Source organism: Chiroxiphia lanceolata, chromosome 24, assembly GCF_009829145.1.
Source record: "Chiroxiphia lanceolata isolate bChiLan1 chromosome 24, bChiLan1.pri, whole genome shotgun sequence".
Lineage (NCBI taxonomy): Eukaryota > Metazoa > Chordata > Aves > Passeriformes > Pipridae > Chiroxiphia > Chiroxiphia lanceolata.
The window spans coordinates 391,492-414,376 of NC_045660.1; the positions used below are offsets into that span (position 1 = coordinate 391,492).

A 22,885-nucleotide genomic window follows, 5' to 3' on the forward strand; every position below is an offset into this window, starting at 1 on the left:
GGAACAAAATTAACACCATTGTAGGCTCTGCTTCCTTCTCCACGTTACATTAGAAGACTAGATTTAAATTAGATCTCTGTGAATGCTTAGATACAATTCAACACTTTCAAAAGGAAAAAAAAAGTTTTAAATTAGATGCTGGTAAATTATTGAGCAGCAATTAAACAAAGAGTGCCTTTTGGGCTGTCTGCATTTTCTCCTAGTTTTCAGTCTGATGTCCACAGTGCTACATGTTGGAAAGCACAGGAAATTTTGCATGAATTTGATCACTCACATAGGCAGTTATACTTTGAAAACAATGTTTTTCACAAGAATTACCAATGAAATAATGTTTTAGGACACAATTGAATTTGAAATAGGTAATGTTTTGAATAGATTTTTGAGTTTTATTGAAATCTTACATGAACAAGAAATTGGAAATACAATCACATCAAGGAACAAATTGCCACGGCTTTGACGTTTAAGCCAAACAAATTTTGTAGGGCAGATTTTTCAAAAAGGTGTGAAGTTATAACAATTTAAAAACACAGTTAACCTACTTCTAGGAATGCAAAACATACAATCATGTTATTTTCAATACAAGAAAACTTAATTTGTTGTAATTTCTTAAAACTACTAAGACAAAGCACTAGCTTTTACTTTTATGTACAGCATACTCCTATGTAGTCTATCCCAAATCCAAAAAAAAAAAAAAAAAAAAAAAAAAAAAAAAAAGAAACTGTCCAAAACCAGAGGTTCTGCAAAATCATGATTGAACAGTGTGCCATTCCTGCTTTTCAACTGCTAAAATGAAGCCTAAAATGATAAAAGCACTGAAATCCCATATGGAGTTCAGGAATTCTGCAAGCCCAGTAATGTCCAAGTGCGTTTATGAAAAAAGAAAACTAAGAGACTCGAGTATATACACAATAGAGTGATTCTTCAGCCCAATACAAATGGCAGCCAATCGCTACTAAGGATGAAACATTAAGCCAATTTGTTTTGAAGGATGTAGAGCTATAGCCAATTCTATGTTCCAATATTCTCAATCCCTCCTCACTTGTCTACTTCCACTGTGCCCTAGTATTCCTGATATAAATTCCTGGTTGTCATATTGTAACCATAGTTACCGGCATAGTCACCACCTTGCTGGAGCGGCTGCTGAGCGATGGGTTGGGAGACCCAGTTCTGCTGGTTGTTGGTCTGACGCGCGCTTGGAATCGGGCTGGTTGTACCCGTCTGCCTTTCTCTTGCATCCTACGTGCCCCCCACGGTTGCCCCTGGCTCCACGAGCACCGCGTCCTCTCTGCTGCTGTGCGGGAACCCCCTCTCCCCCCTGGCTCCTCTTGGTGGTCCCATGGGTTGCACCCCTCTGTGAGTAGCCAGCTTACCTCTTGGTGGTGGTGCTCCCCGCCCCCTAGGTGGTGGAGGGGCACCTCTCCCACCCCTTCCTCCTCCTCCTCTTCCTCTTATAGCATAGCCATCATCATAGCCGTAATAGGGATCTTCATAGCCACCACGGTAGTCATGATAGTCATAACCATAGTAATCATCGTAATAATCTTCATAGCCATAGTAATCTGGGGGATAGCCATATCCACCTCTCCCTCCACGGCCTCTGCCTCTAATAGGAGGTGGCATGCGAGGCGGAGGGTAGTAATAATAGTCTTCGTACCTAGTAAGAAAAAGAAACACATAATTATTATCCCCAAAGCCTCCCAAATAAAGTATACATTTGCCCTTTTGATTAATAAGACATAACACAGAGAAAAGTTAAGTCAAATCACTCTAAACCAGCCCATGTTTTATAGCAGAACTTCACTCTGCAGTGTTACCACAGTGCCAGGGTGACACTCACGCAGTGCTCCGGGAGGCCTGTCTGGCAGCCTGACGTTCTTTCCTTTTCTTATCGGTGGCTTTGCTAACACTATTTCAATTTCTTCTCCTTCTATTTCTTTCCCATTCATTTCATTCATAGCCTGTACAAAAATAGAAGAGAAATAACTAAAAATTTGTTTCCACTCAAAATGAAACTAAAACTTACTGAAACCAGAGGGCTGGGTTTCTCCAAGTTGAGCTGTTGCATGTGCTTTGCTTCTGTGCTGCACAAACAGAATGCTACACATCACTCCTATGTTTCAATTACAGTGAAGAAGCATTTTTTTTAAAAATGCCTCTCTCTTCTTAAGGTAAAAAATGGGATTAAAACTATTAACACAATTTTAGAAAGGTCAGACGTAACACCATTATGTTCCTATATCCCCTAAAAGCCTCAAAATACACAAGTTCTCACTACTCACACTGAGGCATTTACTGTACTTGAAAGCCTGTTAGAGCACATGCATGCAAGAGAAAGGATTGTTGCATTTGGGATTCCCAGCTAGCTGAATGTGAGTGAAGTGCCTCTGAGAAAAATCAAGTATTTCTGAGAGGACACACACTTGAGGTAGGGAAAAAAAAAAAAAAAAATTACTGAAACTTGGTGATCTCATCACGCGAGCCACAAATCCTCCAGAATATTAAATGTGCAATTTTTAACTATCAAATGCACCCACAAAGAGAACTTAATACATAGAGACAAAGTACAATTAGGACTACACCCTCCAATTCTTCACCTGGAGTTTATCTGCTTTGCATTAATGTTTCTGGGTATTCATATTTGCATTAATGAAGACTTTATAGGTCTTTACAGCTATGTGCCTCAAAAACATTAGAAGTTATGGCAATTTATTTCCACAAGGTGAAATCAGTAGACAGTGGAACCAGTGAGCCAATTCCATGCATTCCACACATAAATATCTTAACAGTTCATTAAAAAACCAAACCACACCCATACACACAAAAATATCTCACAAAATTCATAAACCAATTTAGTGGCCATGATGCAGTCACATAGGGCAGGTGTGGTAGTTTTCAGCTTGTCTCAGAGCAGATGAGCATTAGCGATGTATTTGACCTGTCTTTCTCATCTGCTACAAGTTTCTGGCTGCTGAAATCTAATGGAGTATTTAGCAGAAAGGTGTAGTGGGATGGGGTTGGAGAGCGTTTATAGACACACTACAAAAACCATGTCCAGAGGTGTTGCTGACTTACCCATTCTGTCACAATTTCTTGTCCTCACTTGGACATGGTCTAAACCTATTCAAGCAACCTCAACCTCGTTAAATACAAGTGACATTCATCCTAAAGCCAAACTCTAAAGCCTAATCTCAGGGTAGGAAAACTGTAAGCAATTAAATGGTATAAAATTATTAACAAGGTCAAGTACAGAGCCTTTGAACTGTCCATGCAGCCACATACATCACATACAATATACCTGCTTCACAACTCCCAGGTGCAAAAAACACTTCCTCCCTTCCTTCTTTCCCCCATAAACATGGATTTAAAACAGATGGAGTAATTTCTATGAATTCAGTACACTGAAGTACAAACACCAGATATAAATAACCTCAACAGCTTGTGAACCAAAGGAAGAGAACCTGAAGCTTACAGTAATGACCTTCAGTATTTAACAAGTCATTAAGAAACCATCTCAGGACACGTAGAGTTAAAAAGAGGTAATGCATTATGGGAGTTGCCAGCACCATTCTCCTCAACTTCATAAGGCATTTTTCATTACCTTGCAATTTTTATTTGATACTTGTGTCACTCCAAAGCTACACACAGCCTTTAAATAGAGGTCTTCGAGAGACACTGATACCTTCTGCCAGTGTTTCCTCAGAAAAATTGTCTAGTTGATCTTTTTATTTTCCTCTTCTCTAGACTCTCCTGCATTGCTCTACACCTCTTTCCAGTCTACTTGTAACTTGCTACAGTTTTGTCCTTTCAAGTTTCACATCCTCCTAGCTACTGAAATCACAGGAACAAAATTATTAGTGTTAAAATTCTCACAATGGGGAACTTTATTAACTGGGCTCTACAGTTTGTCTTACTGAGGTAATTACTGTAAAGAAATTTCTTAAAAACCACTTGTACAAAAGAAACTGCTCACATCAACTCAGCTAGGAAAGAATTATCAACCCACCTTCACTGCTGCACCTCTGTCCTCAAAATGAACAAAAGCATAATCCTTCAACTTCTTTACTCTTTCCAGCTTTTCCAAATTCAGAAAAGGATTTCTCAAGAATTTCTTCTGTCACAGTAGTGGCCAAGTTTCTTACGAATAAAACTTTTACCTGGTGAAAAAATGAGAACAAAAGCTGTAATCTTTAAAAGTCAAACCTCAAAGGAACTACAACTAGCAAGATATTATTCCCTTCCTTGTTGCATTGAGAAATTTGAGTATTAACTCTAACTCTTTTAAAAAGTGCCTTGTAGTTACCTGTATGAAGTTTCTACAACTTTTCTCCTTCCACTATTCCTTCCATGACCAGAAGAATAGCCACTTTGATTTTCTGCTTCTGGATGCTACAACTCCCAGTAAAATTTTAGTAATAGACCTCAAGGACAGTAAAGAGTTACTCCAAACACTAGGATAGAAGCACATAATTTCCCACACTGAACTTCACCTTCTTGTCATTCTGAAAAACAGTTTTATGCAATACCCACTGGCATTCGTTAAAGCCAGAGCAGATAATGCACAGCCTGATGTGTCAATCCAGCAGGATAACCCTGTACACTATTAGTTTAGATGTTAACAGCAGGTTTCCAAATGTCTTCCCATGGTAACTCAGCCACAGTGCTCAGGTTGTGCCATTTTGCTCAGCTTACTGTGAAAATGCCCCTCATTACTTTTTGTGCCTCAAATCTCACATTGCTCAGCTGGAACAAGTCCTTCATCACTGTGGCATAAAGAAATAATCCTCCCCAAAACACAGAGCATCCAGTGGAATCTTTACTGACCTTTGTCATGACTTCTGGATCAGGTTCCTCTACTGGATCAGCCCATTCCACTGTCACAACATTTCCCCAGACTTTTACTTTCCCACTCATCAGGCGTCGGCGCGCTTGTGCTGCTGACTTGTGATCCTCATATTCCAAGAAGCAGAATCCTCGATTCTTCTTTTTATCATCAGGTTGATGATACAAGATTACATCCACCAAACCCTCTGAAAAACAGGTCTTTAGTATTGAGCTTTGAAAGGAAAGAGAAAAGTCTAGTCTACCCAAAAATGCCTTCTTTTGTGTTTTGTAATTAATTTGATTTTAACACCTGAAAACACAAGAAAAGCAAAATGAATAAGAGAAATCCATCCAATTTACCCAGAAACAGGTCACCTAGCAGGTGAAGTTCTTCAGAACAAACCTCACAGTTAGGCCCTGCAAAACATCAACCTAAGCAGTTCATACAGTGTAAGTTTTCTGTACTTTGTTTTACCATTTTTACATCTTTGAAAAGCAGCCAGCACTAACACATGGCCTCTCCCCTGCCTCCTGGGGGACCTGGAAGGAATTTCTTCCACATCTCTCCAAAAAGAGGAGAAAGAAGTAAACGAATATTCACCTTCTGTTTTCACCACTTCCCTGAAGTACTAATAAATTGCAATCCTAAAAAAGAAGCAGGAGGTTAAAACTCTCCTATTGGAGCAAGAGCATATGACTCAATCTCTTATCTAAAGCAGAAGCACCCTTCCAGTGATGAGCTGATTTCTTCCTACTTGCTGCACATACTGGGGAACAATGCTAAAAAACTGGAACAAAGTTAGGCTGTCATAGTCCCTCTAAAACGATTCAGTATTCCTCCTCCCCATCACTGCTCAGCTATGCATCTGTTTCAGGTTCCCCAAAAAAACCTCAGTGTTGACAGCAGAACCTCCTGTAGATCCAGTAACAGGAAGCTGCTGAAGAACAGGTAACAGAATCAAGACCTTCATTTTTTCTGAGTTCATTTGTGCCATTTCCATCTCAAACTGTAAACTACAACATCATTCACTTAATCATCAGTTAAACAAACACGATTCCCTTTACATTCACCATAAGATATATTCATACACAACATTTCTAACAAAACCAAACCTGAAATCCAATTGGAAAGAGTTTAAATGATACCTGAACACATCTGTCAAAGAACTAGACCGACAAAATGGAGAGACTGAATGGTATTCTAAGAACACATGGAAACTCATTAAGTCTTACCTGTGACTTTACCAAACTCTTCCAATATGTTTTTCCTTAGTCTTGTTCTTTGGAATTGACCCAACAATAACCTGTTGTTTGCCACAGAGATGCATACCCCGAGGTGCTTTCCAGGACGGATTTCATAGTTGTCACACTGAAAAAAGAAAACAAGCCATTAATTTGCTTTATCCACAATACTAGGCATGAAAATATCCCCAAATCAAAAATCAGGTATTTTCTTCATCATCTGCTACTTTTATACATAGCATGTTGAATCGGCATTGTAGGAAAATTACTAGAAGAGCTGGTTTTGTGTCAGCATTTGCTTGGAAGAACAATACCAAGTTTAGGATTTTCAAAACTTCAGAAGTTCTGCTGAATGGAAAGCTACAAAAAACAACTGATGTACAAAGAAAACACATAACATACACAAATTGCATGGGGTAAATTCATTCACCTACTGTTTATCTCAGACTTGAAAGATCTTTCTAGATAACTGGTGACTACTTCCTGTGCTGGGAGTCACTGTCATTGCTGCTGTTACCAATAAGCAAATACATGGCATTACAGATACTGTGAGTTCTTCCTCTTTCCTTGGATAACTTTGAACACTGTGAGCATGTTTGCAGAGATAATCGAAAGTCTAAATCAGCATGTTACCTTGTTTTTCTCCCTAACCCCAACAGTAGGCATTTTTTTTGACCTTGTACATGTTAAGATTAAAAAACTTTACCATCAAGTTTTAAAACTTCCCATTAAAAAAAACTTAGCCCACTGCTTCAAGCTTGTAATCCACAGCTGGATTACCCTGAATACCAAGACTCCCAATAGGTCTTTCAAGGTACAAGAGTTCAATCTTTAAAAAAAAAAATTCAAGACAGACATCATCTTTGTTTTAGGTAGGATTTTCAAACAGAGCAGAAGAGGATGGACGTCTGATCATCAGCCCGCTTCTGAAAATCTCATCCAATTCTATAAAAGCAGGTTTTCAGCCATTCTAGCCCTAGCTGAGACAAAGCCCTATAGCTGATATAAATACCTTCAGGAACCTTCTTCATATTCCAGAGGAACTAAAACAGTGTTAACACTGGCACATTGCTGGCTACACCTCCCATCACTTTAATGTCTCCCCTTTCATCTCCCTCCATCAGTGAATATTTAAAGCAACCTTCAACTTGGTCAAAAGAAGAAAAAAGTTTCAAAACAATTTTTCCTTCATAAATGACAGTAACTCATATCCACTGATTCCAAACACTGAAACCCAGAAGCAATTACTTGCAGAAACATATTTTGTGCATCTCGTTCAGGAAACATCCAAGTAGGTTCTAGAAAGAAAAAAACCAGCCTAAGCAGGGACAAGCAATCCCTAGTCCATAACATAACAACTGCCAACTATTTCTAAATACATTCAAATATCTGAAGGAACAAATGCTGCCACATTTAAAGCAATGACTCCTGAAGTCCTTACAGCACAATAGAATTGCTTTTAAGTTTTTCCAGGTTGCAGGTTTTCCTGCTCCCACCAGCTTAACTAAGGTATTTAGATTTTACCTCTCTTCTTCATGCAGGATCAGCTGAATTCTGCTAAGGGAAACGAGATTAAGCATTTCACCTGTTTTGGTTCAAAGTACACACAGTATTCCACAGCCATATCCAAAACCTTGGGAGATGCACATTGATCTGCCTAGTTCTACTTCCTTCTCCCAGGCAGAGGCAAGGCCCCAGTCAGACTGCTGTCTCTCCCTTTAACTCCCTCGGGATTGCTCCATGTCCTTTCCCAAGCCGCACAGCTGCAGGCCAGCCAGACTTCCAAACAGTGAGCAGACTGCACGACTGCCACAGGAGAGAACAAAAGGCCACTGGGAACCACCAAAGGAACAAAGTCAGAGACCTCCTTTATGGCAGCAACAGCTAAACAAGGCAGGTCCAATTAGCTCGTTACAGTAAAGGGTGATGAATCTTAAACACAGTGAATCTTAAAGAATATATTTTCCAGCTGGAATCAAGTACGCTCTTGCCATAATCACCCAAGTGTTCTGGCAGGCTGCAGCAGGCTACAGCAGATAACAGTCCTAAATATCTGTATATACTAAATAAAATCAGGAGGCAATTTTTAAGAGAGTAAAATTGAGTTTGTCAATGGATGCTTTAAGGAAACACTTCAAAGACTTCATTACCTAAGAGGCTACCAATATGTTTGCTGTTTACTTTGTCTTGTCCTGTTTGAAAGTAAGTTACTCACCAGTTTGACTGCTTCCTGTGCTGCATCTTTACTACAAAAAGTAATGAAAGCATAACCTCTGTTTTGACCAGAAAGAGGATCCATCATGAGGCGCAGATCCCAAATCGGACCAGCTTTCTCAAAGAGTGGTACCAATTCATCTTCATAAAGGTCTCGGGGAATCTTACCAACAAAAACCTAAAAAGGAAGAAGACACTTGAAATAAAGCGTTTTCAGAAATCCAAACTTATTTTTAATACTTGAAAGTTCCTGGGAAAGTAAGAACAGTGCAGCATAAACCAGCATAGCAGAAACACCACAGTCGTCACAGTGGCCAATGTTATTGTATGTCCCAAGTCTTCTCACCCTCCCCTTGCTCGTACAAAGTTTTACACACAGAAAACACCATTCTGTTATTTATATTGAAGAGGTTATGAGTTTCCACTACTGAAGAGGTAAACGGTTCTTACTTGGTTTTAATTTTGGCAGTTGAAAACTAAGACCTTACAGACTATCTAGCTGAGCATCCTATGTTAAAGCAGGCCAAGCACTTTCTTGCCTTTGCAGTATTTTCAAATTACTCTGTAACTTAATCTTCCTTACAAAGTTAGAGGCAGAAAAATAAATCTACAAAAATCCCTTTAATTGCCTAATGCACATTATCCACTTTGAATATATATTGTAATCTTGTTTCTTGTCTGTATTTGTTTCAGCTTCCACCAATTGAATATTTAATATTTCTTTGAGAAAATCTGGAGTTCTTGAGATTTTTTTCCTTACAATAATGGGTTAAGTTTTGTTAAGAAGCTTAATCTCTTCAGCTGAGGTCTCTCTAGAAACAGCCCCCCAGGATGTCTAATGACTGCTGCTCTCCTCTGAATTCTCAAAACCTCTGACTTGCTAATACAAGGAAAACATTCCAAACACCCATTAAGATAAAATTTTATTTATTTTAACTTCGAATATTTTTTGTAGTTAAAAAAAAAAAAAAAAAAAAGCATGAGTCAACCTTTTCCTACTCAGCGAGGCATATCTGGCACTAGAGGCATAGCAGAATTTCCAAATTAAAGACACTCAGCATGCCCATGTAAGCACTAACGCAACAAGCCCATGAGAAGAACATGACTTTGATTTGAAAAACATGGAACACAAATTTTCCTCCAAAGGAAAGACAGAACCTTTAGATGTTTCTTTATGTTATACAGATATTCCCACAGGGTGAGGGAAAGTGAGCAAGCAGCTGTGAGGTGCTTGGTTGCCAGCTGGGATTAAACTACAACAATGATAAACTACAATTAGCATAGAGCATGGAGACCTAAGCAGAGCTTGAGAAGTTATGTGAATCAGCTACTATCTTTCAGTTCAAGGACTCAATATAATTATTTCACACCACCACTAAGTTACTTTTTCTTCTGGGAACACGAATATTCCCTTTAGAAATCATCCTTACTGTGATGCTTCTAAGCATCTTCTTGACAATAACCACAAGAGCTTCAGCATCTCAAAGAATGCAAAACTAATCTATAAATTGAAAAACATTCAAGAGGTGGACTGTTTTCTTAAATCTAATCTGGTGGTTTATAGAAGAATCTCCAAAACACACACAACACTGTGATTGAGAGTATTCAAAGTGTTTAGCATAAACTACAAAACCACCTGCTCGAGGAAGTGTTTAAGCAAAATGAAGCATGGCAAAAGCCCCTCAGGATAAGCACTTTTTGTTTGCAGACACAAATGACAAAGTGAGTGTAAGGAGAGAAGGAAATACCCAAATAACTGTTTGCAGTCTCATTGATAAACACCCCAAACAGGTCTCCAAGTATCAATGTCATGTGACCTCAATATAAGCAAAATGCTTTACAGTGAAGCATCAAGTCCTTCAGTAAAATGAACACTCAATATTACTATCAAATCCTATTGCCATTATTTTGTTCTTCAAAAGCTTCTGCACAGCTCTAACTTTGTCTTCCAAAACATTCCAAAAAGGTCCAGCTGCTCTTGAAGCTCACCCACTTGAAAAAAATATATGGGACTGCTTCACCCACCTAATCCTTTCAGCCAAGTGTTCACTGTGCCAGTCTTTTAACATTCAACATACTGAACACTCAGAAGATTATTTATCAATAATCAATGCAGCTTTACTGCACAATGTCCAACTACATCTTGAGAACTGAAGCTACAATTAACATGTAACAAAATTCAACTTTATATTTTAAAAAGACAAATTAGTCGGTATACAAATATTAACAGCAGAAAGACCTGATGCACGTTGGGGGGGGAGAAAAGTCTACCTAATATGCTTCTTCAAATCAGTAATAGTATTTGGGTATACTCAAAAATCAAAAGTTTGCCATTACTGACATCAGTGACAGCTCTGGCATCAACATATCTGAGCTGGCACAAGCTACGAGAACTTCAGTGTTATTTAAATAAGTTTCAGACCCCAAGACTGCACTGTCACAATCCAAAGTGATACTTTTTTTTTTTTAATTTTTTATCTCTAACATGAGAAAAGAAGTACATACACTCCTATATAACCAGAAATGCTGAAAACAAAAGAGGGAAAAAAAAGAAAAAAAACCCCATCACCAAAAAACAAAACCCCACCCACCTCATTGTGGGGGGAAAAAAGCACCCACAATAATCTCATCACTTGTGTGCAAACATGCTCTGCCTACCACCAGATCCAGCATCCTGTTTAAGTTGATTACTGTGCCTCAGAGCTCAACAGCAAGAGCTAAAGCCTAAATTCCATACAATTTCAGCAATATAATAAATTTAATAAATTTATATTTAATAAGCTTCATAAAGTTCACCAGTTTCAGCAAGGTATTCAGCATTTCAGCCTGTCAAAACAAACCGCATGTCTAGGTCAGTCAGTAAGTAGCCTTTAAATCCCACAAAATGGCAGCAATACGTTCATTTAGTAGAGGTCTCATTTCTATAACTAGTTGGCTGGGGTTCACTACAGCTTCTAATGCTGATTCACGCCAGAAGCACTTCTGTTCTTCTAGGAGTTTCCACAAATTACTTGATTTAGCTTCAGGAAACTTAGAAGTATTAAAACATACTCTTCATAGTATAAAAGTACAGCCAACTTTATGGTTTTCCTGCAACTTCCTGAAGAGCAGAAACATCACAGGACAAGATACTTCAGAGCAGTAGTTAAGGACTTTCAGTCACAAATAAAAGAGTTGGAAGGGACCTACAACAGTCAGCCAATCCAATGCCTGACCACTTGAGGGCTGCCTACAAGCTAAAGTGTGTTATTAAGGGCACTGTCCAAATGCCTCCTAAGCCCTGACAGGCCTGGGGCACTGCCCAGCTCTCAGCCTGTTCACTGTCTGACCAACCTCCCGGTAAAGAGATGCTTCCTTGTGTCAGGGAGCCCTGGTGCAATTAAATGACACTTTATACAGCACATAAGCACTCTGGCAACACCACTAAGTTCGTAAACAACCTCTAAGTCAACTTCTAAATGCAGAAATGAAGAAAAAAAAAAAACAAACAACCAAAACACCCATGCTACATAACCTCTTTTTAGTGTGGTAGTTTCACTATCCATCCATGCAATCCTCAAGGATGTTTTCATATAGATTGAAACAAAAGCAAATCAACAAATCTATAGTTATGATTAATCTCAGTTGTCCTCTTCAAAACTTTCATTTGAGTATCTTTATACAATACCTGAGTCTTCCAATTTTAGCACACTGCATAAAAGCAAGCTAGCATTGCTTAAATTCAATTTCTTGTAAATAAAGTCAGATACCTCTAAGTCACGTTTACTGACCCATGGACCACAAGCATTAGGATGAACCATGAAGTCTAACAACTTAATGATCTATTTCACATTTTAAGAAATTGTGCACAGCCTTTCATAATATATTCCACCTGCTTCTCCCCACTTTAGCCCGTTTTCCTGTCTTTTGCAGAATACTGAGGAGTAAGAAAGACTGATTTAGACACACATAGAAGAATGTTTTCCTCTACAATATATTAAACCTGTAATACAGTTTATTTTCAATTATTTCCTATTTATAAGTTTGCACAAACATACAAAACAACCATCAGATTAGTCTATGTATACCAACCTCTGTTCCAATGCCAGGCTGAACACCAGAATATACAGTATCTGGAGGAGGGCCTCCATATTTCCTCTGTCCTGTAGTTACATCCAAAGTGTAACCAGTCCTCTCTAGCAAAGCCTGGAGGAAAAAAAAAAAAAAAAAAAAGTCAGACTAGTTACAGAGGAGAGGGCTGTGGGTTAAAATATACAGAATAAAAAATGCATTCCAAGCTAAGCATTTATCTGCTCCTTGCCACACTTGATAACAAGGTATATATGGAGACAGAACCTACAAAAACACCTGTTATTTTGTGAGTTTAAAAAAAAAAATCATAAACAACAACATTTGTTTTATACTACGAGGTCACTGGAAAGAATTTGTTTGTCTTTTCCGTTATTTTCCATTTTATAGGTAACAACCCAAGAACTCCAGAGCACCAGGTAATTCCTGTCGCCCACTCTGTACTCAGGTCACAGTAAAACAGAAGACTTTCCTAATATACTAATACCTTGTTCTTGCTGAAATGGTTGACCAGTCTCAATGTACTGCATGTGTGTAAAAGACTTCATATAAAAGGACAACTAAAACAATTCTTAAGTAGATATTGATATTTTGGCAATTGTGTGATCAGAAAGACCTGCACTTCCAACAAGCACTCTCTCTAGAATCTCTATCATACATACATTTCTTCAAAGTCAAGTGTCAATATACTTATCCAGGTGGTATTGATGCTTTCTGAGTACATCCAAAATTTCTCCAGTCTGTGTACAGATAATATTTATCAGGCAGTACAGAACAACCAGTATCTTCTAAGTGTTACCTTAATCTTTGCTTCATCTGGTCCCTTCGTTGATTCCTGTACTTTGCTGCCTTGTTTCTCTCTTTGCCTGTAGGTCTTCATAACTCCACATAAAAATGCACTTTTGTTCTGTAGATACAATTTACAAAACAATTCAATAGTGTGTATGACAAGACCTGGGAATCCAGTGAGTCTTACACTCCATACCATGAGGTCACTATTTCAAGCCAATGCAATAAATCAAATGTCAAAAGAATCCTTTAGGAAAATCCAACAATTAATTGAATAAACTTGTCAGATTGAAAAAGTCTTCATTTTAACCCATTTTCTCAATTGCACACTCATTTTTATTATCTGGGAGCTTTTGCTTTGCGCTCAAATACCTACACATTTAAGGCACTTTTTAACACACTTGGGATTTGGGTTTGCAATATAAGAATACAGCAACATCAATGAATTTCTAAATTACAACTCTCCTGCCAGTAGTGCCAGAACACTATTTATACTTATGTGCTCACACTCCTGGAGCTCTCACCTTACCTGTACATGCGACAGGTCACTTTCTTTAAACTGCTGTAATACAGAGAGGGCTCCTTCTTCATTAAATTCCCTAAGAGCATCAATTGCTCTTTCATCAAGATCGACATAAGCTACCAACCCTAAAAGTTAAAGATAAAGAAGTTACAGATTTCTATTGAATTTCATACAAACTAAGAACTATGCAGTTTGCTTTTAAAGTCAAAAAGTTACATTCCATAGCAACAGAGTTATACATTTAATTACATATTCCTACAAAAGTATATGAAAGAACATGAGTACAACAATGAAAAAAAGTTAAATTAAAATGTATATACCTAAGCACTAGCTGATGTGCAAGATTATACCCAGTGTTAAACAGTTTTCTAACATTCAGGAATGCAATCTGCTGCATAAAGCAGTATTACATACCAGGGTCTGAAACAATGAACTTTGGCTCACTTCTAATAATTTGAATTTTGTTTATTTATCTTTCATTTTGAATTCCACACGTCCTTCTCTCAAACTGAGCTGTTCTAGAATAAGCTGAACCGTCAACATTACAGGTATCCTACTGTATGGGAAAAGGGAGCTACCTAACTGATGATCAAATACTTAGGAAGCTGTACTCCACAAAACATTAGGAAGCAAAACGGTTTGTTCACTCTTTCCTCCAACGTCAAAAAAACAGGAATCGGTGGACTCCATGTAGTGTTTGGGGGGGGTTTTTAACTCATTTTGTTGCTCTATGCAGTTCCAAGAGCCAGAATTCAAAAAGGTATTATTTTGAGCCCTGCTATGTACCCAAAAAGGCTAATGTTAATTTTACAGGTACAGACTCCCCCAAGAAACATTGGACCAGTTCTGAAGCATGTTTTTCTTTTTAAGGATCTTTACAGGTTATTTTTTTCCTTTTGTAATGCACTTGCATAAGCTGTGGAGTGTGAGAAACAGATTCTAAGATTGGTACTTTTTAAATGATGCATCCAAATTTAGGACAGATACCAAGAACTCCACACACTTTGCAACAGCTTGATCTCTCAAACACACAGATTATTTCACTGCCACTTGATTTCAAAAACGCACAGTAGTGCCAAGCCCAAGGACTACATTTCAGAAGTGATCCTGCATATTGGAAGGCACCCGTATCATCTATAGAAGTCCTAAACAGATTAAAAATCCCTAAATTCAATCCCAAATTTGGCTTGAGTGTCAAAAGTAGTTTGCTTCACTGACAAACCTCTGCACAATGCAAACATCTTCCGTGCCATTAACGAAGTGTGAATAAATGTTTTATGGTTACTCATGCAGTGGAATTATATTTGCTAGTCAGGTTCTGGGCTAAAAAGCTTTTAAATTCCTTAAGAACTCCTCACCACACAACCTAACTGCAACACATGTTACAGCCCCACAAGTTCCTTTGCCCAGGCATTTACACTTTCTCTCAGACCATCAAGTGCACCTCACTGTGACCCACAGTTGGAAAGTGCATCTCTAAAGCCAATAAAAGCTGGTAAAGGCTTGATGAAAGCTCACTGTGAATGACTTCCAAAAGACATCACACCCACGTGAGCCAGAGTATCACACTGAGGATTGATAAGGTATTGGTTTTGAATTGCCTTCATTTAATCAGTGGAATTTTAACTCTTTTCAACAAAAACTGACATCTTGCCACCAAGGCATGCAAGATAAGCACATACAGCAGTTCTACTGCTTCTTGTAGATCTGTTCACAGTACACACTCTAAAGAGGAAAAGAAAACCTCTGTTATAGGACAAAATAATAGGGTAGTTATAAAAACAAAATAGAAAAACCTCTGTATATAAAGAAACCTCTCTAGAAGTTGCAGAGACCACTTGCTACCAGCAAGGTATTACTCGACTTGCTAGATAGCTTAGTCTTCAACTTTGTTAAAAAGCAGTTAGTGTCAAGCTGAACATTTCAGTGTAATAACCGACATGGATTAAACTGTCCACTCAGAACTAGAGAGAACAAAAAATCCACAGGCAGACTCAATTCAAATGTAGTCCCAGGCAAGACAAGCTAGTTGCTTCCCTCACTAAGTCACCTATCGAGCCTTTGAGTGTTTTAGAACCACTGTGAGCAGTTGACAGTAGATAAGTAAAAGCAAAATGATGATTCAGATTGAAGAAAAAAAATGTACAGTTTAGTATGCGCAAACATACATCTTCATTTGAAAATGTCTAAGAAACTAGTGCTCTGTGCCCTAAAGCAACTAAGATATCACATACAGCTCTAAAGATCTGTCAAGTAATTAGTCAATGTCAAACCCAATTTGCCTTTAGGGAAGTCAAAGTAGCAAAACATTCAGAGCTACACAGATCAAAAACAATGAATTTTTAAACCTTAATCTATAAAAATTTGAAAATGGTATGCCCTCACTTTCATAACCAATCAGAAACAAGAAATGCATATTATACCTGTCTGAAATATTTCATCAAGTCTCTCTGCCACCTTCTGTGGGAGGCCTGCCTCTATCAGTGTCTTGTAGTGTTCTGTGTGAGTTACACTGGAAGTATCCATTGGTTCTTCCTCTTCTTTTAACTGTACCGCATTACCATTCACCTGATTAGCCATTTTATTATGCTGCTGGAAAAAATTCAGGAGCTATATTACAATAAGCCAGAAATAACTAGTTTGTAGGACAATGCATGATTTATCTAAACTAATTTGTATACATGCTGCAAATCACCTGTATCAAAAGTTTTATTTAATACTTTTTGGATGCAGCTGATCTAAGTTTCAAAAGAAAGTACAATCCTCAGTATTGTGGAAAATGTACATGGAAGAATTTACATAACTTTTTAAAAATGTACTTCATGTACATAACGATGTCTAAACTTCATCTGCTGATTGTCGTTAACTGGTTACCATAGCAACTAGAATGTACGGGGACATGGTAATAACAACCTTCAGCAAAGACTCAGAAGAGCTAGTGCTATTCCATTTCCCATTCCTCTACTTTTAAAACAATTGTTTAAAATGTAATGAACACATAACCCTGCAGGGTAGCTTAAGATATAAAAATGTCAATACTTGTTTGCTTATTTCCACTTTCTTGGCTTGTTGCCATGTCTTCCTTCAAACCCAACATCTTGCACAAGACTACCACACGCTTTCTCACGGTGCTGTCAGAACTCGAGGACAGAAACAGAAAAATTGCACTCTAATGCACATTGTCATTTGAAGCTGCAACATAACAGTTTCCATGCTTTCAGTTTCCCTCAAATTCAAGCTCTACAAATCAGTCCAGCTACTTTTTTAATAACATATACCTTACTGGTTTAAAAGGAAGCCATGACTGCAGCATCTTCAGTTCTTATATTAAAAAGACTCTCTTTCAGAATTAACAAACCGATTCCAAATATGTGCACTGAAAAATGCCCAATTATCTTCTCAGACAATTCCAGTGGGTTTTGCCCAATTCATTAAAACAGTTTCAATTTCTCAATGTAGCCCAGCCAGCTGATATTTAGTGCTCTCAAATAAAAGGTTGACAAGGAGGCAATTCAACTACCCAGCAGAGACATCAGGGATGATTCAGCTGTTGGTTCAGAAATGAAACAAGCCTCAGGCTTTAAATGATAGGCAGAAGTCGATGAGCCAGAAGCAAAATGATAACAGGTAGACAATTGCAGCTGGTTGGAGTGATGCAATTAACTACTGAATACAAATATGAAGAGTGATTCAAGAAACAGGTTTTTTAAAAAACGCTGAAGCCTCAAGCTATTTACTATGCTACAAACCAAGTCCTCAAAGCATAACCACACCTCTAGGCAGTCCCATTGTATACCCAACCCTTCCAGACTACAGCCATGAACGTTGTGCAAGCAGTCTATGAAGATTTGCAAGCTTAAGCTAAGGAAAAAAAAAAAAAACACTAATAATTTTTTTTCAGACAGTAATGATTTTACTAAGCTGTCTTAACTTGAAGGCAAATTTTAGAGATGCAACGCAGCCTCACGTTGTTTCTGTCAGATGCCACTTCTTTTAAGCCATTAGTGAGCAAAAGAAAGGAAGTTTTCCATCGCCACATAGCATACATATATGCTCACAGACATGTTCTGTTACTTGACAAATTGCTTTCTAACCAATTCAGTTTACTTAAAAGCAACTCTGACTGTAGCCTAATTACAGAAGAAAAAGAAAATGCTACCCGAAGCCTACAATAATGCTTATCTACTCTTACAGGTATTAATTATCAAAACACTAACGAACATCAAGCTTCTATAGGTTATGAACATCACAGAAAGCAAAACTCAGCTATGTGTCTGCTTGTTAGATAGTCTCAGCAAGATCTCAAATTTGAAATATTGCAGGGCAGAGGGGGTTTAGTTACATCAAAAATGCTTTGGGTACAGCATCATTCTTAATCCCCCTTCTCAAAAACCCACAGGCTGAGACACACAAAGAAGATATACAGAGAGGGGTATTTTTGTGTTCACCTTTTTACTGCCTTATAAGATCAGTTATTTACACATATATTGTCTTCTCTGAACACACACAAAAAAAAAAACAACAAAACAAAAAGAACTGAGAGGCTATGGCAACACATAAATACAGAAAAGTTATCTGAAACAATTGCAAGGACCTTCTAAACTACCGTAGCTTATGGTGATGCTCATGGACAGTTTTTTGTGAACCCAGAGTAGCTTTCAAGTGTCACATACCCAAAAGATTAACACTTTTCTCAGTGTTGCCTATACCTGAACAAAAGGTTGACAAGCTATTCTGTGTCCAGACAGAAACACCTCCTCTGGAGTTCTGACAGGTGAGATTCACAGCCTACCACCAGAAGGTATCTGCCTTCACCGCAAACATACACCAGTGTGGGGAGCAACATCTAACCCCTAAGAAACAGAATACTACACAGCACTAGAGCTCAAAGGCTTTTTGATAATGTCAATTAAGACTCTGCATCTTAATTCACTAGCTGTATGGTTTATTTTTGCTTAAGAATTAGTGTCCTCATAAAGAACTAAAATCAAATGTAATGCACAATCGGTTTGGGTGTTCCAATTTTAGGTATTTCCTGTCACATAAACTTAATTTAAAAGGTTTTCTTAAAGAAATTTACAGTGGAAAATTTTAAGGTCTTCAGGGTGTGAGAGCATCCAGAAGAAATATATTTCTTTTCACAGTTATAGCAATAGATTCCCTAAAGGCTTTGTAAGCTTGGCCTGAAATCTGAGATTAAACTGACTTTTCTTCCACGAATATCACCAACAAGCAAAATTACATCTCTTACAATACTAAATCTGCACTCTGAGTTCAGCAGATTTATGTGGGTGAAAGTCATAGCTGAAAAAGACTGTTTAGCTCCCCCTCTAGGTAACATCAGCTAGATTTAGCTGACAAGAAAAATATTTTTAATTTTTAATATTTTTAATTTAATTTTATCAGCAAGTAAAACTCACAATGATTTCATTAACATTTTTGTTCTCCTCCAAAAAAAATATTAAAAGCTCCTTAAAAAAAAAAAAAAGAGGAGCAACATCTACGTTTGGATGCACAGTGTGTCCACATGACCCAGCCTATGACAGACCACGCCACCAGAGCACCAGCATGTACTCAGAGGTTTTTCATCTGCATTAAGTCAGTCAAATATCCAGAAGAGAGGGAGACTGGCTGACTGGAAAAGATTTCAAGGGTGGATTATAAGTAAAGAATTACATATATTAGTATGTGTGGGACATGTATTTGTTTTTAAAACATGCAGAAATGGATGAATTTAAAACAGTGTACACAAAACCATGCTTACCAAATGAGCAGAAGTAATACGAATTGGGGACAACTTTACATAGGCAAGGAGAATTCCCGCTGGTGCCTGAGGGGTTACCTAGCTTCACCACCTCCCAACTGTGCACACGGGAAAGGGGCTTGTTTCAACCTTCACACTTTTTCCAACAATGCTTTCTTGAAGACCATAAATACTTTATGATATAAAACATGTTTTAAGCCATTCACCCAGAATTCCTGCATCTCGAGAGAGTAATTTACAAAGTGACTAGTCCCCTTTTTAAGCCCTCATATGACAAGTAGGAAGTTAAAACTACAGGTACTTCCAGTGTTTCATAACTCACATGGCTCAAATATTTTTTTCCTGGAAAACAAAAAAAATGAACACAGACCTGAGCCTGACAGCATATGGTATCTTGAAAAGAGAGACCTGATCTTGGCCTCAACCTGACAATCACTGGTTAAACAGCCATGATGTTACCATTCCCTGTATCTTATACCATGTCTCTAACAGAGGTTGCCACCTACAGACTATCTAAGTATAACTCCATCCAATTAATTATAAATTCAATCTAGTTAACTCAAAACATGCTTAGTAACAGCTTAAATAAGCGGGAAAGGCAATTTCTGGCAAAAGGACAATATCTCAAACTACCATGACCAACTTCACAGTGATTATACGCCAATACTGCTTCAGCCTCCTGCTGAAAACTTTTAGTTTCACACGGGAACTGAACTTGTTTAGTTCAGGTGCACAGGAAACCAATTAATTCATACACATAAACTCTGCATCAAAGTCATTCTTCTTGCTTATGTTACTGCTCCTTCTATCTATATACTATCTGTGTCAAGCAGTTAAGTTATACCACATTAAAAATAACAGTGAAGGAAGCTTGGGGGGACACTTGTTAGTTTTTGCTGTTTAAATTGACCACAAGAAAACAAGCATCATCCCTATAGTTATGCCTCACACTTCCAGAATGTTCCTGTCAAAACAGGAAGATAAACACATGAGTGGGGGGAAGACTTCACATTTAAAGACTGGAGATTTATTAAAACCTCACTCGTTAACAAACATTTTTGTACACAAAGGCATGTACAAAAGGTCAGGCCTTTTATTTTGTACATGATAGCCATTTCTTTCATACTATAGCTTATTCAATCACAGTACACTTTAATAGCTTAATTATGCTTTAATAAACATTTCTTAGAATGAATTACAAGAAAACTTATTTAGTAAGTCGTTGCAGGCTGAAGACCTTTATAACATTAGCCAGGTTTCCCCGCTATCTGTAAGCCAAAACACAGCTGGCACCCTCACCCCTCCAGTACGGAGCTCTCAGCCTTCCTCATGCCACAGCCTCATGCAATGAAAAAAATCTGAGAAGCTCCAGCATGATGCTAAGCAAGAGACCAGCACAGCCTTCACAGAAACTGAAATTCTGCTTCAATACCCACACAACTATCTCTGGGAGATGGACTTCAGCACAGAAGTTAGCAAGATGCCCATCAGTGCCATTAAAACACAACACTGATCACATCCTCCTCCTACAGAGCTCCTATGTTTTGCTAACCTGAAACACAAAGTCTGTACATGCCCATTTCTCATTGGAGTTGGCCATTCTAGCTCATCTGATTGTTTGGGTTGTACTGAACAACACTTATGGCAATCCAGTTCAAAGGAACACTTAACAAAAATGAGCTTTGTTCTGAAGAATTTATCTTCAAAGAATTTTGCAGATCTCTGCCTAAGAAAGCAGGGAGTACTGGGGCTTTTTGACAAAACTAGGAACTTAAGTGGAGGCTCAAGTATTATTTCAACAGTGTTCACACCTAGACAGAAAAACTGAGAGGTAAGGATATGAAGTATTCATGGGAAATACAATTTCTAGGATGCAGAATTATCAAGCAGACACTGCTCGTTTGCAACCACCACAGTTTGCATAGGTTAAAAAATCCCTACACTGCGAGATGCAGAATTCTGGTTCTATTACCTTTACTTCTAGGAGTTAAAAAAAAAAAACAAACCCGTGTTAAAGTGTGATCTCAAAGGAAAAAACAAACAAAAAACCAAACCACTAGCTTCATGAGCATTAACGTCCTCTGCAGCAGGAAATGCTGGTGGGATCCTTTAGTGCCCTATACACGGGAAAGCTACCCTAACACAGTGTTTCATAGAGTAGTCCAGTATAGCTTATGTACTTAAGTAGGTAAGCACGTTCAAATACTGACAGCTAAGAAGGCTCCTCACACCTAGTAACTAGAGTCTTATTTTAAAAATAATTTTAATAACGATGCTTTTAAAGCAAAATTCGTCAAGGTTTAGTAAAGGTCTTCGGTAAAAGTTAATTTAAGAGAAACAACGTCCTAACAACAAAACTCCGGAGAATTTCTGCTTCAAGTGCTTGTCAAGTGTTATTTTCTCGATAGAAGCGCGAAGCGCAGACCCGAGCGCTGCGGGTGGTGCCGCCTGTCCCTCCCTACAGCGGCTCTATCACATCATGCGCTGTCTGAGACCGGAGGACGCCCTGCGACAGCGACGCGCTCGCTGGTGGGAGCGTTGCTGAGTCCCCGCGGGCCGGGCACAGCCCGCAGGGCCCGCACAGGGCCCCGACCCGCAGCCCCGCAGAGGCCCGTCCCGGCCACCCGTCACATGCACCCCTGACCCCCACGGCGGGGCGGGGCGGAGCGGGCCGCCCCCCCCCCCGGCCCGCCCCCGGCCCCTCCCCGGTGCAGCTCCCCCTCCCGCGCCCGCGCCCGGCCCGCGGAGCGGCCCCTCCGCGGCCTCCGCCCCGCTCCGCTCCGCCGCGCCAGCGCCCCGGGCCCACCACCCGCCCGCGCTGGGCCCTGTCCGCGGCCCGCGCCGCCCGCCACGCCGCGGGGCCCCCGCGGGAGGGTCCAGCCCGGCCGCGGAGCGCCCCTGCCCCGCGGGACGGCTCCGGCACTCACCGGAGCGGGGCCGGCGCGGCGCAGCTCGGGCCCAAGCAGCGACGGCAAATGGCGCGCGCTCCTCCTTCTCCTCATGGACGGCGGCGCGACCCCGGCAGCACGCGGGGTTTCCCGGAACTGTTTCCAGGGACCGCCGTCTCGCCCACTAAGGAGCCCGCTCTCCGGACGGGCAGCCGGCGGCGCCAATGGGACATGAGAGGCGGGACGCGCCCGTCTTCCCGCCGACCAATGAGAAGGCAGTGCCGTAACCAATCGCGCGGCGCCTTCCCCCGGCGCGTCGGCAGGGCCGGGCGGGGGCATTTAAAGGGGCAGCGCCGCCCGCGGCCCGAACAAAGGGAGAGAACGGGGCCGCCCCCTCCCCACCGCGCGCTCGGGGGCGGGGCCTCCGATGAGGGGGCGGGGCGGGGTCGGCCCCGGGCGGTGGGGCTGCGGCCGGGCCGGGACCCCCCCTGGCGGGACCCCCCGGCCCTCACCCTCACCCGCGAGGCTCTCCCGCTGTCCGAGCCCTGCCCCCTGGGAGCCCCCTGGGCCCTGTTA

At 39.9% G+C, this 22,885-nt stretch overlaps 1 protein-coding gene across 1 annotated transcript; it reads right to left on the bottom strand.

The window, feature by feature from the left end:
* Nucleotides 1-360: 360 nt before the first annotated feature.
* On the bottom strand, nucleotides 361-22,467 carry HNRNPR (heterogeneous nuclear ribonucleoprotein R). The gene is given in 15 exon segments (XM_032709758.1): nucleotides 361-1,188; nucleotides 1,190-1,368; nucleotides 1,371-1,654; nucleotides 1,838-1,889; nucleotides 1,892-1,958; nucleotides 4,004-4,075; nucleotides 4,077-4,154; nucleotides 4,822-5,027; nucleotides 6,055-6,190; nucleotides 8,279-8,455; nucleotides 12,349-12,462; nucleotides 13,145-13,252; nucleotides 13,664-13,782; nucleotides 16,081-16,249; nucleotides 22,349-22,467. Coding segments are annotated over 15 exon segments (1,965 nt in total). The 5' UTR covers nucleotides 22,424-22,467; the 3' UTR covers nucleotides 361-1,059.
* Between the last annotated feature and the right edge of the window lie 418 nt (nucleotides 22,468-22,885).